General features: G+C 45.9%; 1 protein-coding gene across 3 annotated transcripts in view; it reads right to left on the bottom strand.

Annotated features, from left to right (window-relative positions):
• Positions 1-3,297: 3,297 nt before the first annotated feature.
• INKA2 (inka box actin regulator 2) overlaps positions 3,298-21,719 on the bottom strand; it is a 29,993-nt gene continuing 11,571 nt past the window's right edge. Inside the window, exons 2-3 of one of the 3 annotated variants that reach the window (XR_012155817.1) lie at positions 9,037-14,490; positions 3,301-8,135 (exon numbers count right to left, since the gene is read on the bottom strand). Coding sequence is in view for 1 of the 3 variants with exons in the window: in XM_073319899.1 (XP_073176000.1) it covers positions 13,459-14,490 (1,032 nt within the window). In the remaining 2 variants the exon portion in view is untranslated. Of the gene's footprint in view, positions 14,491-21,719 lie in introns of all 3 variants that reach the window. The other 2 variants (XR_012155816.1, XM_073319899.1) reach the window with 2 other exon arrangements.

Raw genomic sequence — 21,719 nt, 5'->3', positions numbered from 1 at the left:
CGCCTGTCCCTCTGGGTCCCTAGCCTGCATCATCTGAGGTACAACCAGTCACATCCCACTTCTTTGGCTTTGTATAGGAAATCCCAGCAGGAAAAGAAATAAGAAGCAAACAGATAAACGCAAGCCTGGTCGATGGAATATTCACACTGTCCCTGTGTACTTGTGGCACCTTAGAGACTAACCCATATTTATTTGAGCATTAGTCTCTAACGTGCCACAAGTACGCCTAGTTCTTTTTGCGGATACAGACTAACACGGCTGCCGCTCTGAAACCTGTCCCTGTGTGACTCAAAAGCTTCTTGAATTCTTAGCATCCGGTTCCTTTCACTCCTGACACTTTAAAAAAGCCCTGAGACCTCCCCCTTCTCTGGCATGTAAGAAATCTCGCACGTGACCACGCCTGTTCCTGCTGTAATAACGCTGAAGGATACCCTTCACATCTCCCGGGTGGGCTTTGTGGACAGGGTTAGGATTTTTGCAGCTTCTCATTTGAGTAGCTCACATTTATTTCAGAAGCAAGGAGTCCTGCAATGAGTTGCCCAATGGGTATTTCACTATGTACTGAGAATGAGTAAGAAACCTTTAAAAGGACAGAGATGAAGTGCTCATTCCCACTGCATGTGTCTAGCCATACTGATGAGTTGAATTAGCTACAGATATGGGCCCAGATCAAAGCTTTGCTAGGAGGCAGAGGAGGGTACCAAAAGGCTTAAGGGGCCATCTACAACAGGAAGGGTGCGACTCAGGTAAAGCCTGGGAGTGCGTGAGGCAGATTAATGGCCCTGCTCAATGTAGCATGAGAGCCCGGTCTCTGCTTAATCCAAAATTGCTGAGGAAGATAAAAAGAAAAAAAAAATCATACAGTACATTGCCTGCCAGCAGGGACATAAGATGTGATTTACTGATTAGAAAGGCATCTGAGAACACATGGGCATGAGCTGGAACAAAGGGGAAGGGAAAGATACGCTTCTTCCAGTTCAGTCAGGGACTTAATGAAACCCTTTAGTATCCCGGGGTCTTTACGGATTCTGCTGGAGGAAGCAGAAGAGATGCTGCTGCTGCTGGCCAAATAGTCCCGAGTCACTTTAGGGAGCAGAGGGGAGACCTTAGAGGAATAACACGCTTGCAAGTAACCTGACCCCCCCCCACCTAAAATCAGCCCCTGACTGTGGGAGGGGAAGGGAGAAGGGGGGCAGCTGGATAGCTTTTTTTAAATTCATTATTTTGAGTATTACTATGTGACCATTTTAATATGTATCTAAAGCACAGTTCGGTGTGTGTAACTCGTCAGCCCGGCTCTAGCTGAGGACAGAGCATAGCTGCCAGCTATTGCTCCCTGATGATGGGATCAGTCTTTTAGCTCAAGTGGTAGGGATCTGTCCTGCCGTCAGAGGCTGCTCAAGACAATCTGCTGCCTTACTCAGAACTTCAGTGTGTCACCCCTACTCCTATCCCCTAGGACAGAGCTTTTCAACCGTGCCAGGGAGGGGAGAGGGTGATGTCAGACGATGAGCCTTCTGAGGGTTTGGTGGTTATGGTGGAAGTGGCAGGGTTGGGGCGGGGAGGGAGGCAAGCCCCTCTATCATGCTGGAGGGGCAGTCCAGCCAAATTTGAGTGAGTGGCATTGTGACCTGGCAAACAGGGTCACAGCGCTGCTTCGGTCTGGCCCTGCCACCCTAGGCAGCTGGCTAGTTTGCCCATAGTTAAAGGGGCCCCTGCCTGCAGTGCTGGAGGGCCTGCTGGTGACCCAAGTGGAGGTCACTCACTACACTATGATTCACTTGTGGAAGCGCACACGGAGTGCTAGGCACTTTCCAAACACTCAGGGCAGCTCCTGCTCTGAGGAGCTCGCCAGGTTGTGACAGAGCTTAAGAGAAGGGGAGCAAAACTAGGAAACGTGTTTACACTTGATATACAAATCAACAAGATTCACTGTAGGCACCAGGGCAGAGGTGGGTTTTTAAGAGGAACTTAAACATGGACACGGTAGGGGCTGTGTAGATGAACTCATGGACCCATGCCTGGAGGTGACGTGTGAAAATCTATTTACACCATCCTTTTTTTTTTTTGCACAGGGTGCGACAGCATGTTGGCATGGACATGGGTGGAGTGGGGTGAGGGGATAACACAAACATAAAATCATTTAGAGCTAGGGGGATGAGGGGCCTGATATCTCAGGGATTAGTAATAAAGGTTTGGTGCCCTTCACTTCGTGGTTGCTGGTTCTAATCCTACTTAAGCGTCCTTCAGGTCTGGCAGCAACTCAGCGGCTTTGATGAAATAAAATAGGTCTCAATCCATTTCCCAGAGGGCAAGAGTCCACATCAGGCTCAGGGGAAAGGTCCTGAGATCCTGAATCTCCTCCCACTTCATCCCTAGAGCTGATCTCTCCAGGCCAGGAATGAGTCCCTTTGGTGGGCCAGTATGTAAGGGAATCTTGCTTTGCTATGGTCTGTGCTGTACTCTGTTCCACAGAAGGATAGAGGACGTCTCTCACCGATGCTGCTAGCACAGCATCATTCACTAGTACTAAATTCACTTAAAATACACTAACCTGGAAATGGGATGGCTTGCCAACCAGCCAGGGTCACTAAGCTGCAGTACTTTTTAAAACTCAGTCACTTTACTATTTGCTGCCACATGGGAAGTGTTTGCAAGCACAGAATAATGACCTGTTTGTTTAGCCTGGGAGGTCTGCTAGACATAAGCCAAATGTATAGTGGGTTGCTTATTGGTTTTGTTTCCATTATGGCATATTGGGTCCAGTATCTTGTATTATGGTCTGATGTACGTAAGAGGCCCTGAGTTACATTGACAGACACTGACTGCAGCTAAAGGTGATTTAGAATGTGTTGGAGTGAATAAAACATTAAATATAGGGGGAAAAAAACCTGCTCTGTTTTCAGCAACAATATGACAGTTGGTTTCACTCTCTTGATTCAAGGGGAAATCAGTTGTTTAGTTCAATTCCCGATGACAAGGAGATCAGAGTGAAAGAATATCTCTCAGTAAGTGCATCAGAATCTGAATGAAAAAACTGCTCTGGGTGAAAATCTCATTTTTATGATAGGCAAGCTTTGGCCTTGAGGACATTTACAAGGAAAAACTACCCGAATTCTCAGAAATGGCTCTTTGCTTCGAGAGAGGCAACTATATTGATTTCAAGGAGAACAGATTTGATTAAAAGAGGCTTTCTTTCTTTCACGCAAAAGATACTCTGTGTCAAATGGGTAGGAAAATGAAATGGACAGGAATCAGCCTGACTTTCCCTTTCCTCTGGCCCATCACATAGTAAAAAAGAATACGCGTGAAATGGATTTGAAAATAAAGATATTTTATTTACAGTTGCATTCTGAGCTGGAAAATACATGCTGTTTTCAGTGGTTCTGGTAGCCTAAGGGGAGCCCAGAGGGCAGAGCAGTTTCACAAAAATCACTTAATTAACTTTTAGAGCTGAGCTCTCTCTATTAATAAACATTAAGGGCCTGATCCAGCTCCCATTCAGATCAATGACCAAGTATGATGGGATAGACTTGTGCTCACTTCCTGGAAAAGGGAAGTGGAGAGTGTCCTCCAAGCTGCCTAGAGAGGCTGCGACGGATGCAACCAATCAGGAAAGAGGCTGCAAGGAGCATCCAGTCAGGGCCCAACAGGCTTGTATAAAAAGAGCTGCAGGGCCAGCATGAGTTTGGTCTACTGGTAGGGACTGTGGGAATAACAGGTGCTCCTGGCTGGCTGCAGGGGCTGAAAGGGCTGGACAGAGCAGTTGCTGGCAAAGGACCAGGGAGCTTGGTAATAGCTGATAGTTATTGGCAGGGACTGGGGGAGCGAGAGAGTAGCTTCTGGCTGGCTGCAGGGAAGCAGCCCATGGAAATATAGAGCAGCAGTTAGAAAAGGAACGCAGAACGGGGCTGCTATACTTACAGGGCCCTGGGCCTGGAGCAGTGGGTGGGACCAGGTGTCTTCCCCAGCCACTGGAGGAAGTGGCTATGCCCTGAGGAAGGGAATTAGAACCGTGGCACCCCAAGGAAGGGCACCGCACTACTGGTCTGACTCCGCAGGGAGCTGTAGTCAGCAAACTGAGCCCAAGAGAGGTAGCTCAGCAGGAATTCTGGAGTCACTGAGGACTCTAGTGGAAGCAAAGAGTCTCCAGGGAAGAAGCCCTCGGGGCACTGCTCAGCTCCAGAGTAGGAGCCTTGCAACCCTAGCCAGACCAAGCGAGGGTACCGTGACAGGCCCAGCTGGACTGGTTAAAGACGGAGCCAAGGGAGGGCTGCAGGACATTTTGGACTGTATACCCTGAAAGGGGTTTATTTATTTTGCATGTCGATGTGACCCAGCTGGAGGGTTGCGTCACTGAAGACCCATCTGACAAGCAAAGAAGCTGACAGGGGCACCGTGAGTGGAGGAAAAAACTGCAGGCATGCATACACTTCACCAGGAGGTGTTCATGAGAGGTGCGTGTCACCCTGTTACACCAATCCCACAGGATTGAGCCCTAAGCTTTCACAGATGTTAGAAAGGGAAAGGAGCTTTTAGGTCACCCAGTCCATCATACTGACAGTGCAGGACTGCAACCTACAGTACATTTTCTAGCAACTCGACTGGAGAAGATGCAAATGCCCCACATGCTGAGGTTTCTGCCACCTTCCTTCAGAGATTCTTTCCCAAACAGATTTTCTCCTGTTCCCTTTCTTAATTTCACTCCATTATTATGAGCTATATCATGGTGGCTGCACTAGAAAGAGAGTTAAAGGAGTACATTGAGACGTCTGTCTCCCTCTCTGGCACCTTGCTCTCATCTGGAATCTGTGAATGTTACTATAATAATAACTAATAATAAAACTCCCTACCAAATATCAATTAACAAACAATATGCGATCAGAGCAAACTTCCTTTAGTTGATTATTCTGAGGTCATGATGCTGTTGCTAACATTTCATGGGTGTCAAATGGACCAGAATAGTTTGAGTTGGGGAAAGGAGATGTTGTTTTTTTTCTTTTTTTACCACAGCTGTAAAACTTCCATTGTGGGATCAAGCCCTTTCCCCCATGACACAATCACTGAGCGATCTTGCTAAAACAGCCCCAGTGATCACGCCAATCGGAGAGCCTAATCAATGTAGTGAAAGTTTTCACAGTTGGATAGCTGACTCGCTATATAGAAGCTAGTCTCTCTTGCAGAAAGAGGGATTGTGGCAGAGAGACAAAGATTAATGTATACGATACATCTGGGGGCACCTAAATATGTTAAACAACGCCTATTAAGCAGAACAGTTAGTGTAATTGCCACCTAGAAAACGTGCCGCACGAAGGCTCCTTAAGCTTGCTTCGTTGTGTATCATTTCCATTTCTGAGCCCTGTGTGTGTGTCTCTAGGTGAGCTGTCAGGCTGAGGCTTCTAGTTGGCATTAGCAAAGTCGTTGTTGTTCCTGCTAGCCCATGCGTGCCAATGCCTCTCGCCGAAGCTTGTTTTATGGGAGAGCCCTGTGGGAGCAGCTCAGACGCTGCACTGAGCAGTTAAAGCAAGGTCAGTCACCATTTTAAGAATGTCTCCAAAGCAGTCGTCAGGGCCCAGACTCTGCAATGGCTGAGGAAAAGAGCAGCTGTAGTCATGTGGCACTGCAGTAATGGCAGAGCTGGCTGAGTATTTCAGGACTTACCCAATGCCATATTATCGCCCTGAAAACATTCATAGATTTGTCTGTTTCCTCCCCGATGTACCAAACAGGGGTAAAAGCTACTGGCCGGATTCCCCAGCTGCACTGAGTCAGTAGAGCTACTCCAGTTTACACCAGCTGAGGATTTGGTGTTACATGGTGGGGGCACTGGATGACTCAGAGAATGGTCACGGGGGACTGGGGAACCGGTTCAAACCTGCTCCGGCCCAGCTCTAGGTGCCCGGTTTGGAACACCGTAGCACACAACAGAACCTTTTTTCAAGATGAATTGACAGATTAAGATCAAGCAGCGGAACAGCTGGCTCAGGGTGGCTTCTGACGCCTGGTCAATGGTGATGAGATGCCAGCACCCAAGGGGAGGAATGAATTATTGATAAAAGGGATGATATCTTGTTACATGTTTATAGACACGGGATTCAAGTACTGTGAGATGTTACCTGTGGGACATAGGTCAATGTCCTAATGTCCAAAAGAAAGGAAGGGGATTGGCCCTTGTCTTTGGAAGGGTTCAGTACGTGTTGGCTGTATCACAGTTCTCATCCAAGGACGCGTATGCCACAGATATAGGCCATTTCTGTGCACTGAGCTCAGGCATGAGAATTACTATAGGAGGCAAATGCTGTGGTGCATAAAAACATCCAGCAGGAGACCCACCTTTGTATTTCATTGATCCCCCTTTACCAACATGGGGCCCAGTTTTGCTCCCTTTGAAGTGAATTAGTAAAATTCTCCAATTGTCTTCACTGGCAGCAGGATCCAGCCAATTATTGGCACAGACCTGTTGCACTGAAGATAATGAAATGACTCCCATTGACTTAAATACCTGTGGTGCCAAATTGTGGGGAGGGCTTTTGGAGAAGGACAAATCACACCCCTCCAACATGTATTTTCCACCTGCTCAAAGTTGCATAGGCCACAGAGCTGGGGGAGGGTGAAGTGGTCACTTTTAGGTGATGGTCCTGTACTAGATCAGTACAGTTGCTGTCGGAGCAGTCCAGAGCTTTGCTCTGGCTATGTGGTTGCAATGCTGCTGAAATCTGACCTGGCCAGACAGAGGAGAGGCTGGACCAAATGGTCCTGTGACCTAGTGTGCAGGGAGCCTGTTCCTGTACGTCAGGGCCCAGGGGAGTCTTTTGAGAACTAGACACCTGGCAGTACTGGCTCATGCATGGTATAGGTAAGAGACTCCACAGCCAAGTGGGCCAGCCCTGCAGGAGAAGTGGGGGCTGAATGCTGGGGTTCCCTGCTGGGGAGGGGGTTGGGGGAGGTGGGGAATTTGCCCCCTCCCAAAAAATATCTGAATTAGTACCACTGTTAACTAGGCACTGGATCAAGCCATAAATGAGTCACTCATTACTTGGAACATACTCATGTTTTATGCATGTTTACCATTGACTAGCACTGAGATCTGGATTTCCAAAGTAGTGAATTAGGTGCCTAGCTCCCAATGAAACCCCCCTAACTTGCTTAGGCTCCTTGAAAAAATCCCACCCTGAGGCCTTGTGATGCGTAGAGTCCACTGGTCACTAAGGACCCCTCATCTTTGTGGTGCACCTGCTCAGCACTTTGCAGGAGGGACTTCGCCATAGACAGGGCTGGAATCTAGCAACAGTCCTCTGTTGTTAGCTGAAAATAACAGGTGCACTCTGAACAGAAACTTTTCTCCCTCCCCAGTTTATTAATCCCTGGCATATGAATGGATGTCATCAGTGTCAAATTAACTTCAGTGCATTTTCAATCATTCAATCCTTTGTGGGCTTAATGCACCCCGAGAATAGCAGTTGCTAATAAATCTGAATGCCCGAGTTTCATTTATCATTGCTCCTTTAAAAAGTGCAAGTTAATCAGGGGGAGAATGTTCTATAATTAATGTGAGGAGGAAGGGGAATGGCATTATTGTGTAGTGTTTGTTTTTGGTATTAACCGTTCTTACCAAGCTTGCAGAACTCAGCCACAGCCTCATTAAATATTGTCATTGGGCTAATTAGGCAGGTTTCATACCTAACACTGGGGAATCATTTTATGGAAAAGGAAAAGGCGTGAAACAAATCATTATTTTTTTCAGGGACAGTCACAGAAGAAATGAGATGGTAATTCACAAATCTACAAAAATTAAACAGGACCAAAAAAACCTCATACAGTTTCATTCAACAAGACCTTGTGTGAGGCAAGATTAGGTGGCATTTGATGAGGGGAGCCTGCTTGAATAATGTTCTCTATTGTTTTCCTGTTTGTTAGAAAATATTTACCATGCGTCCTCGCTCCTCGGCGCTCCGACCTACAAGTGGGTTGCAACTGTCAAAGGGACGTTCGGAGCCCAACACCAACTGGCTTTCTTAGGCTCTTGGAAAACCCTACTCCAGAGTGATAGGCTCCTTCAAGATCCAGCTGCGGGGCCGAGACGTATCCATTGAGGTATCTGTACGAATTGTCTGTCTATGCATTCCATTCTTTTTCTAAAAAAAACCCACCATAAAGGGCTGTTTAATTAATTCAGCAGCTCTGCTCTGTACCCTTTTGCTTTATGCTTTACTAATCAATAATAATAACCACCACCTCTATGGGAAGGCTATAATTCTCACTCTATTTATGAGATCATTTTAAAGGAATAAAGCTGACCCAAGAAAATATTATCAATAATAAAAAGGAATGACATCATGTACAAGGAATTCACATACCACAGAGGGTTTACAAGTGTGTATGTTAGAGAGTGAGACTGTAGTGGCTATAAAATGTCCCTCTGAATTCTAGAGTGATGATTTTTACTCGTCATTAGTTCTTATTTGTATAGGTCCATCCTCAGTCCTTTACAGAAATGTAGTGAGAAAAGGCCCTGGCCTTGAAGCTACAAGCTATGCATAATTATTAATTTGTAGTGAGGTAGTGCCTCGGGGCTCCAACCTGGTGCTGAACATACTCATAGGACCCCTTTGTGATAGTTGCATAAAGCCTAAACCCGGTCAAGTCAATGGAAGGACTCCCTTTGCTTTCAATGGACGTTGGATTTGTAAACATAGTAAGCGAAAGTCCCAAAGCCTGATCCATCTACTGTCTATGTGCACAGATGCCCATCCCTCCGATCATCGGCATGTCTGAGCGGGACCCTTCTCTTGAGTGTCTCTATCAAATATATACATATCCCAGAGAGCAGCATAATTCTGTCTCTTCTGCTCCTCCTAGGTTCACTGCTCCCCACGCTGCCCTAACATGACATAATCAGCTGTATGCTCTTAGTCAATAACACCCTGCCTTCTTCATATGGCCCCACTCAAGTCTAGTGGTCCGTCCTGCCTTTACTGCTAACACCAGCCTGATCCTCAGGGTTGCCTCTGGTGCCAGCCAGCAAATGAGGCTTACAGTAGTGATGGCATGGTTCTCCTCTCTGATCGGCACAGCCAATCCCAGCTCCAGCATTGGGGTCCAGTCTCCCACGGGTGCAGATGTGGGTGAAGGAGCTGTGGAAGCAGGGAGAGAGGGATATCAGCACTGAGACCCGATACACAGGCCTGATAGCAGAATTATAGGCCCTAATTTGCTCCCATTGACCTCAGTTGGAACAGGCCCACATGCTGCAGTACTGACATAGACGAGAAGTTATATCAACGGAAAGGAGATATGCAGCGGGCTTAAGAGCTACTATTTCCACACATGAGCGTGCGATGAAACAAGCATGTTTTTTCCTACTCAACAAATGCTAAAGGGTCCTTAGTTATTGTATAAAGCATTTGACTACAGCATGATGCTGGATAAAGTTGCACGCACAATTTTTTTTCTCCCTGTATCACATGAAAGGAGCGCTGCCGTGTTGCATTTAGTGCAGCTGTCAGGGAAATGCAGGCAAGGCCAAAGGTCCCTTTCCCAAGAGAAGTTCCAGTTGGCTTCCTTGTCAGAGTTGCCGTCAGATGGGAGGGAAGCAGCACTGCTGACAGCTGTTGTTCTGGGGGCTTAAGCACTTGCGAGGGACTGTGTGTCTCATGGCAAAGTCAGGCCATGTTACCGTACTTATAAATCCCAGTCATGAAGCATCTGCAGCGCCTAACCTGTGTTCCTTGGCCGTGTGTGAACGTGCAAGCTGAGCCAGGGGGTTTACACCAAATAGAGGGGAGGGAATCAGAGAGAGAACACAGAAAACACCTTAATTCTTCTTTGCCACATGTTTATTCTAAATTCCAAACTTCACCGTTTTCTGGCTTAACATCCTAGGGGGGCTTACGCTGCTTGAACGATGCGCTCGGCCACCAGCAGCCTCCACTTTCTCCATAGGTTTGAATTTGGCCCGATCTCTCACCCACTGCTCAAGAGACAGAGAGCCGCCTTTGCCTAGGCTGGGATGGGATTTCTGCGCAGCGCTCCCATTGGTGCCAGCAGGCAGTGCACGCTTTAAATCCCCATGCAGTGAGATCAGCATAGTCCCCTGAGGGGACCTTTGAGACATAAAACCGAATGAAGAGCTGGCAGGGTCGAAGAGTGCCTCTCCTACCCACAGCTGTGGGACCCTCTGCCAGTGAGTCACTGAAGATGGTGTGTTGTTCAAGCGCTGGGTACAGCGTCTGCTGCACATCACATTCATCACAGCTGAGGGTTATTTTAAATAATAATTTAAAAATATCTTGGCAGGGCAAGGCTGCAAGGACACTGCAAAGGACCCTTCTCTAATGCATTACCCTCAGCACTGTAGGGCTACAATCCTTTTTTCCCTGGTTTACAACTGGTCTCCCCTTAGCAACATGTAACCAGCAAAACAAAATACATGAAAAAGGCAGGAGTGGGCAGCTGCTGGGCCGGTGGCGCCGTGGTTAATGCTCCACATGGCCTCATGAGACCAGGCTCCGGTCTGTTCATGTCATCTCATTCTCCAGGCCCACTGGGACAGGGAGTGTTATTGTGTCAGCAGCACACGCAGATGAAGACGAGCCTGCCTCTTCGTAGTAAGCCCTGTGGCTGCTGTACGTGAAGCGGAGAGGCATGCTGGGAAGCATGGGCCTGATTCACGCTGGCTCTGGGATAAGGCCATTTAAGACCATTAGGTTAGCTCTGCACAAAACCAGTGCGAGGAAAAGAGTCGAGCCCTTGCCTGTCTGTGATGTTGGGGGGAGAAGATCCTTTGTGTTGAAGGGCGAAGGATGAGGTGAAAAGCGTATTAGCCAGAAAAGGGACTGTAGCAGCCTGTGCAGGAGACAGCTCGTGGGCAGGATGGGTGTCTGATGTGACACTCTTTACGGTGATTTTATTTTCAAAGCCCTCTTTTTCTCCCCGACCTCTAGGGAGGCATCAGGGCAGCACATGTGGATTGACATTCAATAGAAACATAATTTAAAAAACCAGCCTCTTAACATTCAAAGAAATGAGAGGGAGAAAAAACAAGCCACCCCCGATCCTGGAAGGATGGGAAATGAATGCTCACTTGTTACTGAGGCTCCTGAAAAGGTGCCCAGCGTAAATTCCAGATGCTGACCAATTCTTCATTCCTTGTATGGGCAAAAGCAATGCTTGTCTTGTGCCTATATTTAATTCCCTTGGAAAAAAAAAGAAAAAAAGACGTGTACTCCCTCTCCATGTCTCTGCCCACTGGCCTCTCTGCCTTGGAGCATTAGACCTGGAATAGAATTGCTAGTAGAAAACAGTGACATTAATAGTCACATCCTCCATTCCCCAAACCTGGCGAGAGCTGAACATGCTTTACCAACATAACCTTGTGCCATTCACAGGAGCTGGGTGGCTAAAGCATTAGTAAAAATGCAGGGGCAGCAATAGACAGTGGACATCTCCCCCGTCCCTCCCCATTATTAACAAATATACCATGTGCCCTGTTCACGCTGCAGCAAACCCTATTGAAGATACTCATCAAGAAGCAAGGGAAGGAGACCTGATCCTGAGCACCCTTATCACTTCACAAAGCTAGGGGCGGGGATGAGGATGCATGAGGCATGGAGGCCAGACTCAAAAAATAACCAAGTCTTTGAATGGCCCCTCCAGGAATGGAGTGAGCAGCAGCAGGGACTGTGGGAGGGCTAGATATTGCCCCTGTCCATGTGAAGTGAGAGCTTCACCCTGCAGCGCTGTAAATCTGGCACCTTCCACTTCATACAGTACAGACTGACAAGGGCCGCTTGACTTGCAGCAAAGCTTGTTCGTTGTACAAACCTGGGGGCAGGACACTGCAGGGTTTGTTTTACTAGGAAATTCACGGCTTCATTCTATGCAGAGTCGCTGGGCTCATTTATGCATTTGGCTTTACAGAAATACTACAAAGCGTGCGTAGGTGCCCTGGGTATAACAACACCACATGCGTGCAGCGGTAGAGTTGAACATAACCCATGCCCAGTGTGTCCAGCAACTGGGCAACTCCAAGGCTCTTCCCTTGTGAGCAATTTCTCACCTGAACAATTCTCCCTCCCCACCAGATTTTCAAATGCCTAGCTTTACAACTTGCCTCAAGGATCATCAGATCTGGGCTCTTTCACACCAAAGTGGGAACAAATTCCAAGGCTGTGGGGCCCTCGCAGCAAATGACCAGCCAACAACCCCTTCCTGTTTGGATGATTTATAATTTCTTTAGTGGAAAATGTTTTTCTTTTGTCTGCTCTTCAACCCCGTTTCCCCCAACTGAGCAATCCACGCCACGGAACCCACACACCAACTCAGCTGGTATAAACCGGAGTAACTCCATTAGCTTAAATAGAGCTATACCTATTTACACCCACTGAGAATGTAGCCCTTTTCTTGTTTGTAATTGTGGTTGTCATTCCTGTAGCTTTTGCTTTCCGTATAGAACTGGAGTGCAAGCAGGACACAGAGTGGCCGTTACACACATCACGTGTTGTACAAACCATTCCACTGCCCTTTGGAAGACTGTGACACCACTTTATTAGTAATTCTGGGAGCGTGGAACACTGAAGAACTCTGTTTTGTTTTCTCAAGACTAAATCTGTACATAACAACAAATAAAACAAACAAACAAAGAACCCCAACAACCCAACACAAAGTCTGTTGCAACTTCATATCTCAGTGCGGCATCTGGGTTTAAGGCCATAAAGGGTAACGCTAAACTGGTGAAGAATTTCTGGACATCACAAAATTCCATGTATGGACCTGTTAATTATACTACTGGTTAAACTGGATGCTGGAAAGGACAGGCAAAGAGCACACTGGAGATAATGCTTTAGAAAAAGAAAAGCTGAAATGCAACGGTATGGTGAGCATACAACATCTGCATTCAGCAACTGTTCAAGTACTGCTGTTTCTTATAAATTCATACCTTACTTCTTTAATTTAAATATCAAGTGCTCTGAGATCAACTTTCGAGTTGCCGGGTTTATAATCCAGTATTAAGTGCACACAAGGGAGAGCAGATTTAAAAATATATACATACCCCCCGCACACTGCATTTTATGGACCGTAGCTATCTTAACCAGAGATGAACTGAACTGTGACCAGAGAAGCTCACACAGAGGTAAGGGGCGGCTATCCTGGTTCTACCTGCCCTGGAAGCTGTCAAGAAATCTGGTCATTCTCCCAAGCACCAACTCTGGAAAGCTTCTGCACACAGTCCTGAGTCAGCTGCTGTTCTGACGCCGTCCTTCCCCAGAAGATGCAGGTCTCTTAGAAGCTGGGCGCGGCGGGCTGCTGCCCACAGCATGCTAGGCTACCAAATACACTGTTTCCCCCACCCCAGTGCGGGGCAGGCCTTTGGGGTATATCACGTACAGGCATGTATGCGCTCCAGCTCATCTCTAGCGTGAAGCAGAGCCACTTGGCAGAGGAGACGCTTACAGGAACTTAGACCCATACGGCTGTATTCATATCAAAGCCTGACTGGGTGTGGTCTGTGGTGCCGTGGACCCTCTTGGCACAATTCTTGGATTTGTCACTACTAGCTTCTGCCTTTGGGCACCTCTCCATTTTGCTGTGAGCATTCTGTAGGTTCCCATGGAGGGGGAAGTAAAACGTCCCCTTCTGTTTGCTCACCTTTTTGGATCTCTTTGAAATTTCAGTCTCTCTGTCTTCTGCTGGGAGCCAACATGGTTTTTCCTTGAGGATCCTATCTCGGTCCGGCCGTACACTCCTCAAGAACTTTTTGAAGATGTTGGCCGTGAGGGAAAACTTCCTGTAGAACTCCTGAGACCTGCTGATGGACAGGGAAGTCTCATTCTTCTCCCCCTTTTTATCCAGCTCTGGCAGATCCAACCAGTTCCCAACCAAATCTGCAAAGATATTATCCCCTAAAACCAGAGGCTGCCGGTTCCTGCTCTGAGACATTAGCGAGGAAGTCCAGTCATTGGCCTCATCAGAAACCTGGCATTCTCTGCATCCCAATTTACTCCCACCCAAAGTCTGAGGGATGCTGTCTGACTCTCTGTGAAGCTGGTTCCCAGTTGTGCCCACACTGGCTGACTCAAATTTCCTTGGCGGGCAGTACTCTGCCGTGGTCAGAGCTGAAGAAGGTCTGCTCGTAGGATAACTGTCTTTGCAATAAGCCACGTGTCTGTGGTGGCTACTGTCCGGTAACGTCACGGGGCCAAACCGGCTGGCGGATTGTGGCACCTGGGTGGAGTGTGCAAATGCCATGGGGCTGCACTCCTCCAAAGATCTCCTTCCCAGCAACCTCTCGTTCTGCCTGCTGGCTCTGGGCCCCTCTCTGCCATTTCGACAGCACTGGTGCGGGCCAATGCCTGAAACCTTGTTTCGAGTCTCTGAAATCTCCAACTGCTCCAAAGCTGTCTGGACCTGGAGGAGTTTCAACTCTTGCAGGGCACCCATCATGTAGTTCATCTGTTCATGCAGCCCGTCTCCAACCTCCTTCATGGATAACTGTTTGGGGAGGAAGAGAGGACAGTGAATCAGTGCTTGGAGAAGCCAAGACAAAACAAGTAGGATTTTACCCCTGCAACATATAGGGAAGTAAAAGCTAGGCCATGTTCCCTTTTTATCTTATAAGCTAGACAGCAGCAAAAAGAAGGTCTCTCCTGAAACATGCCCTAATACTGAATTATTCAGACTTAAATGTGCTATCCTTGTCCCTGATGCGCCAGCCATTTCATGGGATAATAAACACACCTTTTTTAGATTCTGAAGAAATTAATTTTTTTTAAAGATTCCAAATCCTCACCTATTAACAAGAACTGAAATAAGCATTTGATTGACAACAAAAATAATGTTTATCTGAATTTCGGTTAATTGCTTAGCAGAACCTCTATTCATGTAACCGAGCATGACAATTCGCTGCATCAATTTTTAGACTTAGTCTGCAGCTGTTGTTTCTTTCTTGCCATGCAAACAACTGAGACTAGAAGTGGGTGCTCTGAATTTATAAATGAACCAGCCTTTGACTGACTAGTTTCTGTAACATGTTATAATCAAAAACAAAAAATATTAAAAAAAAAAAATCACATTGGCACTCTGTAATATGTCTTAATGCTTTTGTTATAGTACCCTAATTATAGGTTGAGAAACACAGGTACCAGCATGGAATGAAGTCCTAGAAATCTGAACAGTAATATTGAAAAAACAAATAAGTAATCACAAATTTATTTGATGAAAAATCAATTATTTTGGCTTCCAAACTAGATCCATCATTCACACTTGTGTTTTATCTTTCTACTTTAATAGAAAGGTTAACTCTCCATGTTAACCTTAAAATATGCTAGTTATTTTCCAAAGTCTCTAATTTGCCCTCTCCCCTTTCATTCTGTTGCTCTCCTTCACTCTTATGTGGGATCTGGATCATATTCCCAAAGCGGCATCATAAAACAAATGGGCTATACTTTCCAACAGCTGCTACCATTTTTTCAGAGGACAGGGGCGGGGGGGAGGTGGTTTGCCAGGCTGGAGGCAAAGATATGTCACACGGATGTAAAGAGGTTGGCAGAAGGGAGTATAAATGTCTCAGAAAAGCTCAAACCTAAAAGTTCTTAAGTATACAGTTTAAAAAGCTGATCACAATCTTTGCATGACAAGCGTTCTCGTAATATGCTGCTTTCCTTTAACACCTGTACACATGAGTGGCTGTACATTACTAAGCAATTGGGGGTGAAGGCAGGGAGGAATAATTTTTGCTACCTTGACTCAGTGTTTGTTTGTAAGCAGAGAACTGCAGGTTCTCACCAGGGGTAAGAAAGGCTATTAAAACACTGCCACTCTGTAATAACCACACTGCAAAAGTGGAAATCCCCATACCACATGTTCCAGGCACAAATCTCCATCCAAGTTTCAAAAATCAGACTCTCAGAGTTAGTGGAAGTCTGACACCTATTTCTGGAGCTTCATGCTCAAGAGGAGAAGCATATTCACCTGCTAGAAAGGATATCTGGCTGTGAAGTTATGGAAAAGCTCTCTGTTCCAACCTCTGATTACGTTGACAAGTCGAGTCTCCCTTACAGGCTAAGGTTACTAGTATCTGCAAAATAAAGCTACATCTGCACATGGGTGCAAGTAACGCCCACACTTTTACACTAAAAGAGCTCTTGTGCTACCAGTACAAAACCTGGGACCATATGTGCCATAAGCCTCAGACAAAACTATCACCTTACCTTTCCAGATTTGCTGTAATGCTTCTTGTCCTAACCTTTCTTGCCTTATTAATGGAAGTTGTTTTTATCTGCGGCTTTGCAAAGCTGGATTTGGAGCCAGCTTGGACCCTCATTGGATACTTCGCATCAAATCCCCTCGCAGGCAAAGTGGTGTAATCAAGCAGTGATGAGTGACAAGGGTCCTGCAGTAATGACTAGACTGGTCAAAAAGACAGCATATGCTCGACGGCTGTGCTGTTCACTTCATTGATTCAATTAACTCCCCCATGATGGGTGGTATGGTTACAATGCATGCCTCATCCGACAGGAACCATTAATATTTCAGAGGCAGCATTTACCATCACTGTGTTCATTTCACCCATGGGCCCCTTCCCCTGTGAGTGCCTGGGATTCAGAGCCGGTTGAAAAGCAAGTTCAGTATTTTTTTTGTTTGGTTGGTTTTGGTAAAATGTTTGTCATGGAAATTTCAACAAGTTTTGAGCCACTCGAATAGGGTACACACAAAATGCTTCTCAGCCACTGTGGGGCTAGTGTAAATTGTCAGAGCTCCTCTGACTTCAACTGGACTATATATATCAGCAGAGGGCTATGCCCCTCAGAAACCGCTTCAGCCACCTTTGAGGTAGGTTCATACCAACCCCATTTTACAGATAGACAAACAGAGGCACAGTGAGGCCAATGTTACTGCTTATCTATCTTTGGTACTTCTATGGTGTCTCTCCACTAATGTTACAGTTACACCAGGGAAGAACATACCCCAACACTCATTTGGCCCAAGGACCTCTTGATGCCAAATGGTGGAGGGCACCAGGTGTGCATACGGGGGTTACAGGGATCCCCTGAGTCTGGCATCTACATACTAGTTCACCAAAGAGTGTTATGTAAGGTATCCACTGTGTGCCTGTGTCACACTGGTCCTCACAACCATTGCAAATCCTATGTATAGACAACATGAGAAGAGTTATGTACAGAGTCTTAAGGTCTGTGGGCCTGGTCACCAAAAGGTGAGAAACAGGTTTCTTACAGGCAGAATATGATTATCTATTGGTGTGTCTACATGTGATTGGGTACTGTATATTTCGCAATGAGCCCCTATTTACAGTCTGAGCAATATGCTCATCAAGCAATTGCAAAGTCTTGAGGGCAGGTCCTAGACAGGAAAACACAAGGAGAGTGGGGATTACCCTGTTTGCAAGTGCAGACAATGGATTTTTGGACTATAACTGTAGGGACAGAGACACATGCTGGATCTTTCCACTGAGGAGTGGCTTAGTCTCTCAGTGCCTCAGTTTCCCATCCATACAATGGGGATAATGCCCTACCCTACTGCACAGGGGTGTTGTGAGGATGGCTGCTCTGCTACTACAACAGTGGGGGCCAGTATTTACTTATGATAGGTAAGTGCTGTGGTTCTGTATAGTGTACAAATAGTTTGTATATAGTAGTACAGAGTAAACTCTGTATAGTATACAAATAAATAACAGCAATAACTCCATTTGCAAAGGGTACTCCTTCCATTCCAGAAAAGTTTTTCTTATCGTTTGCCACAAACCTAAATCCAAGAGGCTGCCCCAACCTTGATGATACATCTAACAAAGCCTCGTGGGAACGCACTTCCCAGGCTGATGGACCTTGTTCTTGATGACAGCTTCCACAAATGCACCTGCAGCAGAAAATTTAGTTGCAAAACCCATAAATAAATGATCGCAAGCAGGAACTGCTTTTATTTTTTGAGCGTTATATAAACCAGTGCAACCATTGTTACATAAAGTGCGTGGTCAACAAAGCGGCCTTGAGGTCCAATCCATGCCCATAGCTTGGTACATGCAGCAGCATTTACAGGAGAATTTCCTTACATCTCTTTCCAAACTCTTGGGGTGTTTATACAATAGCAGGTGGCTGGGGATGATGGGGATTAGCCACTGACTCTTTTAGGCCTGAATGGACTCACCTCACCAAAACAAGAACCCCACAATTTAAACATGGGGCCCCAAGAGCCTCAAGCCATCCAGAACTGAATTATGCATCAGTCTGTCTGTACAGAGTCAAATTTTGTCTGCGTTGCTCCGATATGTCAGTCCCACTGAAGTTGCAAGGACTACTTGCCTGCTTAATGCAAGCAGGGTTTGGCTCACGGTCATTACAATATTTTTCCCATGGCAGGGAAAAGGTGAGTACCAGTAAAACCAAAGTGTAAGTCCAGGTTATTCCAGCACTAAGCCTGCACCTGCTGCTCAGACACTAGGGTACGCCTTTATTTTACATTACTTTATTTTCACCCATCAAACCCAAGAGTCAGGTTAACTCCTGTGTGCTGAACAAACTGTGTCTGTGAGCACACTCAGTAAGTGTGTTCCCCAAACATTTGCACTTCCAAACTGCTGCATAGTGTTTAGCAGTTGCTGGGTTCCACCCTGTGACAGCTGTATTTCAGTGGCTGGGTGAAAGAATTCCTGTGTATAGTTTACCCCATAAGTGTATAAAGCATATTAGTCTAAAAGCACTATGTAAATGTAAGATGTTAGTATGCTCAGGTCCTGGGGTCTAATATGTGAACCGGACAAAGTACTGTATAAACAGAAATGCAATCCTTTGGTGGATCAGTGGATAGCCAGAAAAGCAACACACTAATGGGCTTATGTACATCTCATATACCACTACTATTTTACATAAAACAAAGCCAAATGCCTCTGTGCAAAGGATGGGTAAGACACTTGCCGGTTAAGGGGAGCAAGAAAAATGGGAAATTCATTTGTCATCTCTCACTTAAAAAAAAAATCTGTTAAACATTTTGGGAACTAACATTTTTCTACTCATGTCTGAATTCACAAGACTGCTCTGGAATCCAAATCCAACTAAGCCCCTTGAGCCAGAATTGTTTGTATTTCCAGTTCATCTCCACATCCGGGTTGCCCAGGACTACGGCAATATTTGGTGATGACCGGGGGAGAAAGAAAAAAAAAAAGAACAGATAACATCTTCCAGCTGACTGGAGAGACGTGAAAAGAAGGTCTCTGGATGTGTTTGGGATAATGAGGAGGATGACAGATGTCCAGCTCTTAGGTAGAAGAGGTATTGTGAGAGGAAGTTATTGCTGAGGGGAAAGGAAAGAAGGAATTGCAGTGACAGCTCTTAATAATCAGGTTGATAGGCAACAGAGCCAGCAACAAACAAATCTGGTATTTAAAGAGAATGAAATAAGAGAGAAAAATTACTTTAGAACTGCTGAACTGATTAGATAGGTTCTGTGTTTTCCTTTGGAACGCTGACAAAATTATTTTTTAGTGAGCCTGGATTCTTACCTCAGGCACAGTTCGTCAGTGGGAGTTTATTTTCACGGTGATTTGAGAAGGATTTTTTTCATGTTGGGTTTATGCCTTGTTCTGTTGCCTTATGATGGACGCAGAAGGCACACAAGGGCTTTTTTATTTCTGCTTGTGTGTTATCATGCAAATATTGGGAATTTCAAATCCCTTGGTCCCTGATATCACAGGAGAAACTCTAGGAGTTCTCGGGGATGTTGACTGTGAGATTACAGCTAATTTGAAGGGAGGTGGAGAAGAGGGGATGAATCTTTAACTAAGGCATTTTTTATCCAAAATGTTAACTACGCATGAAATAACAATAACAAAAAACAACAACAAAAAAACCAGTTTCAAACAATTTGACTAAAATTTTCCTCTCTCTTTCAGTTGCTTAACTTTCACTCTATAGGCTCTTGTGATGTCATCGTTTTGCTAGTTCTCCAGTCAACACTGAATCTTTCAGGGCAGATAAGACCCAAATTTCTAGTGTAAAAAACAAAATCAAACGTTAAAAGTAAATAAACAAACAGATAAAAAAGAACTAACTCTCAAGCCTTCATTATTCATTGTAAAGGAGCTAGAAAGGGCACAAGGCCAATTTTTATTTCCTTTGTAGATCAGCAGGATTTGCCCCCCTATTCTGCCTTTCCTGCACCTGGAGTTCTGGTTTTGGGCCCTGAATGTATGCAACAGGCTGGGTGTGATTCCAAAACCATTTACTGCTTTCCCAAGACCACTTACTTCACCCAAGGCTCTGGGCTCTCAGAGCTAAACAAACCAGACACAGTCTCTGGGATTCATCTCAGAAATAAACTAGTAAACAAAGTCTTTCATTGCTTTTCCCCCTTCGACTGAGCAGCTGTTAGTAGCAGGAAATCAGCAGACGGAGTTCCTTCCTGCTGCCTGGACCCAGTGCAATGCTGAAGAAAGAGGTTCCTTGACACACCATGGATGACTACACAAAATTAATAATAGCAAGGATGGTCAAGTCTCAAAGGGGCCAATTCATCCTTGCTTCTGAGCAGAGTGCAATGTAAGAGTGAGGTGGAGGTGCAAATGAGGACATATGTTTCCCTGTGTTGAAACTGCGAGGGGCTGCTTCAGCCATTGGGGTTGCATAAATTTTGCCCAGGCTATAACATGCCCTATGAGCTATTGCAGAAGCTGGGAATAGATAAGAGTAGAGGAACATCCCGGCTATACCCTGCTCCCTCCCACATGTGCCCCTCTGGAAGATGATGTAGAGCCAGCTGTGCCAAATCTATGTCTGTCAGGGAATCCCCTGCATCAGGGAATTCAGCCAAAGGGTTCTAATCCCACCTCCACATAGGAGAATCCACCAAGGATTTACCTTTTAGTCCCAAGAATCAAAGGTATTTAAAGGTTGACATCACACTGCTAAGCTACAAACCACCTTTCTGTGACCTACAAGGAATGGCTCCAACAGACTGGCTGATTCAGGTTTCCGCCTGTCTCAACTTACCCCTATGCAGATCTTTTCTGTTCAAACAGACAGGTCTCTTTCTCTCTCAGCACTTCACAGCTATTGACCCAGCTCCCACAGTGAGAAGCACTGGGCGAATAAAGCCAGATGGAAGTTCCAGCCCAACTTAGCTGTGTTCCTCCTGTCTGTGGAGAGTAACGTCTCTGGGTGACAAAACTTTCCTTATGTACCTCTCAAGTAAAAATTCCACTAGGGGCTGCTTTTGGTTTCTTCCGTAAAACATTACCACATAGCAGGAACTGCCACATTAGCTTTAGATATTGAGTGATGTGGAGGAGAAGGATAAATGTCAGGGGAAGGAGAGGAGAGTGGAGACAGGGTCACTGGCGCATGGTATTTCTTTGCTGCAAAACCAGGTGTATTCCTCATTCAGGTTGAAAACTGCAGTGAAGACATAGCAACGCGGGTTTTAATGCAGCTCGAGTTAAAACCTAGAAGGCAGCCTAGGGTTGAAGTTGAGCTGCTAACTTGAGTTAAAACCCAGCTGCCTTGGAGTCACTGCTATTTTAACCTGAGTTAGCCCAACCCCAGTTAAGAGCACACCCTTTTCTTCCAGTGAAGACACACCTTCAGAATTGCTATGTGGACTAGGGCTGGCTGGGGGGGAGGAATTATTGGGGAGTGGAATTCCCCCAAAAATATTTTCCCTCCAAATATTTCCACAAAAATTGCAGCTTTTTGATGACAAGTCAAAGAATTTTC

The sequence above is a fragment of the Lepidochelys kempii genome, chromosome 21 (genome assembly GCF_965140265.1).
Source record: "Lepidochelys kempii isolate rLepKem1 chromosome 21, rLepKem1.hap2, whole genome shotgun sequence".
NCBI classification, from domain to species: Eukaryota; Metazoa; Chordata; order Testudines; family Cheloniidae; genus Lepidochelys; species Lepidochelys kempii.
The sequence above is the reverse complement of the archived record's forward strand: the minus strand, read 5'-3'. Positions and strand labels throughout refer to the sequence as shown.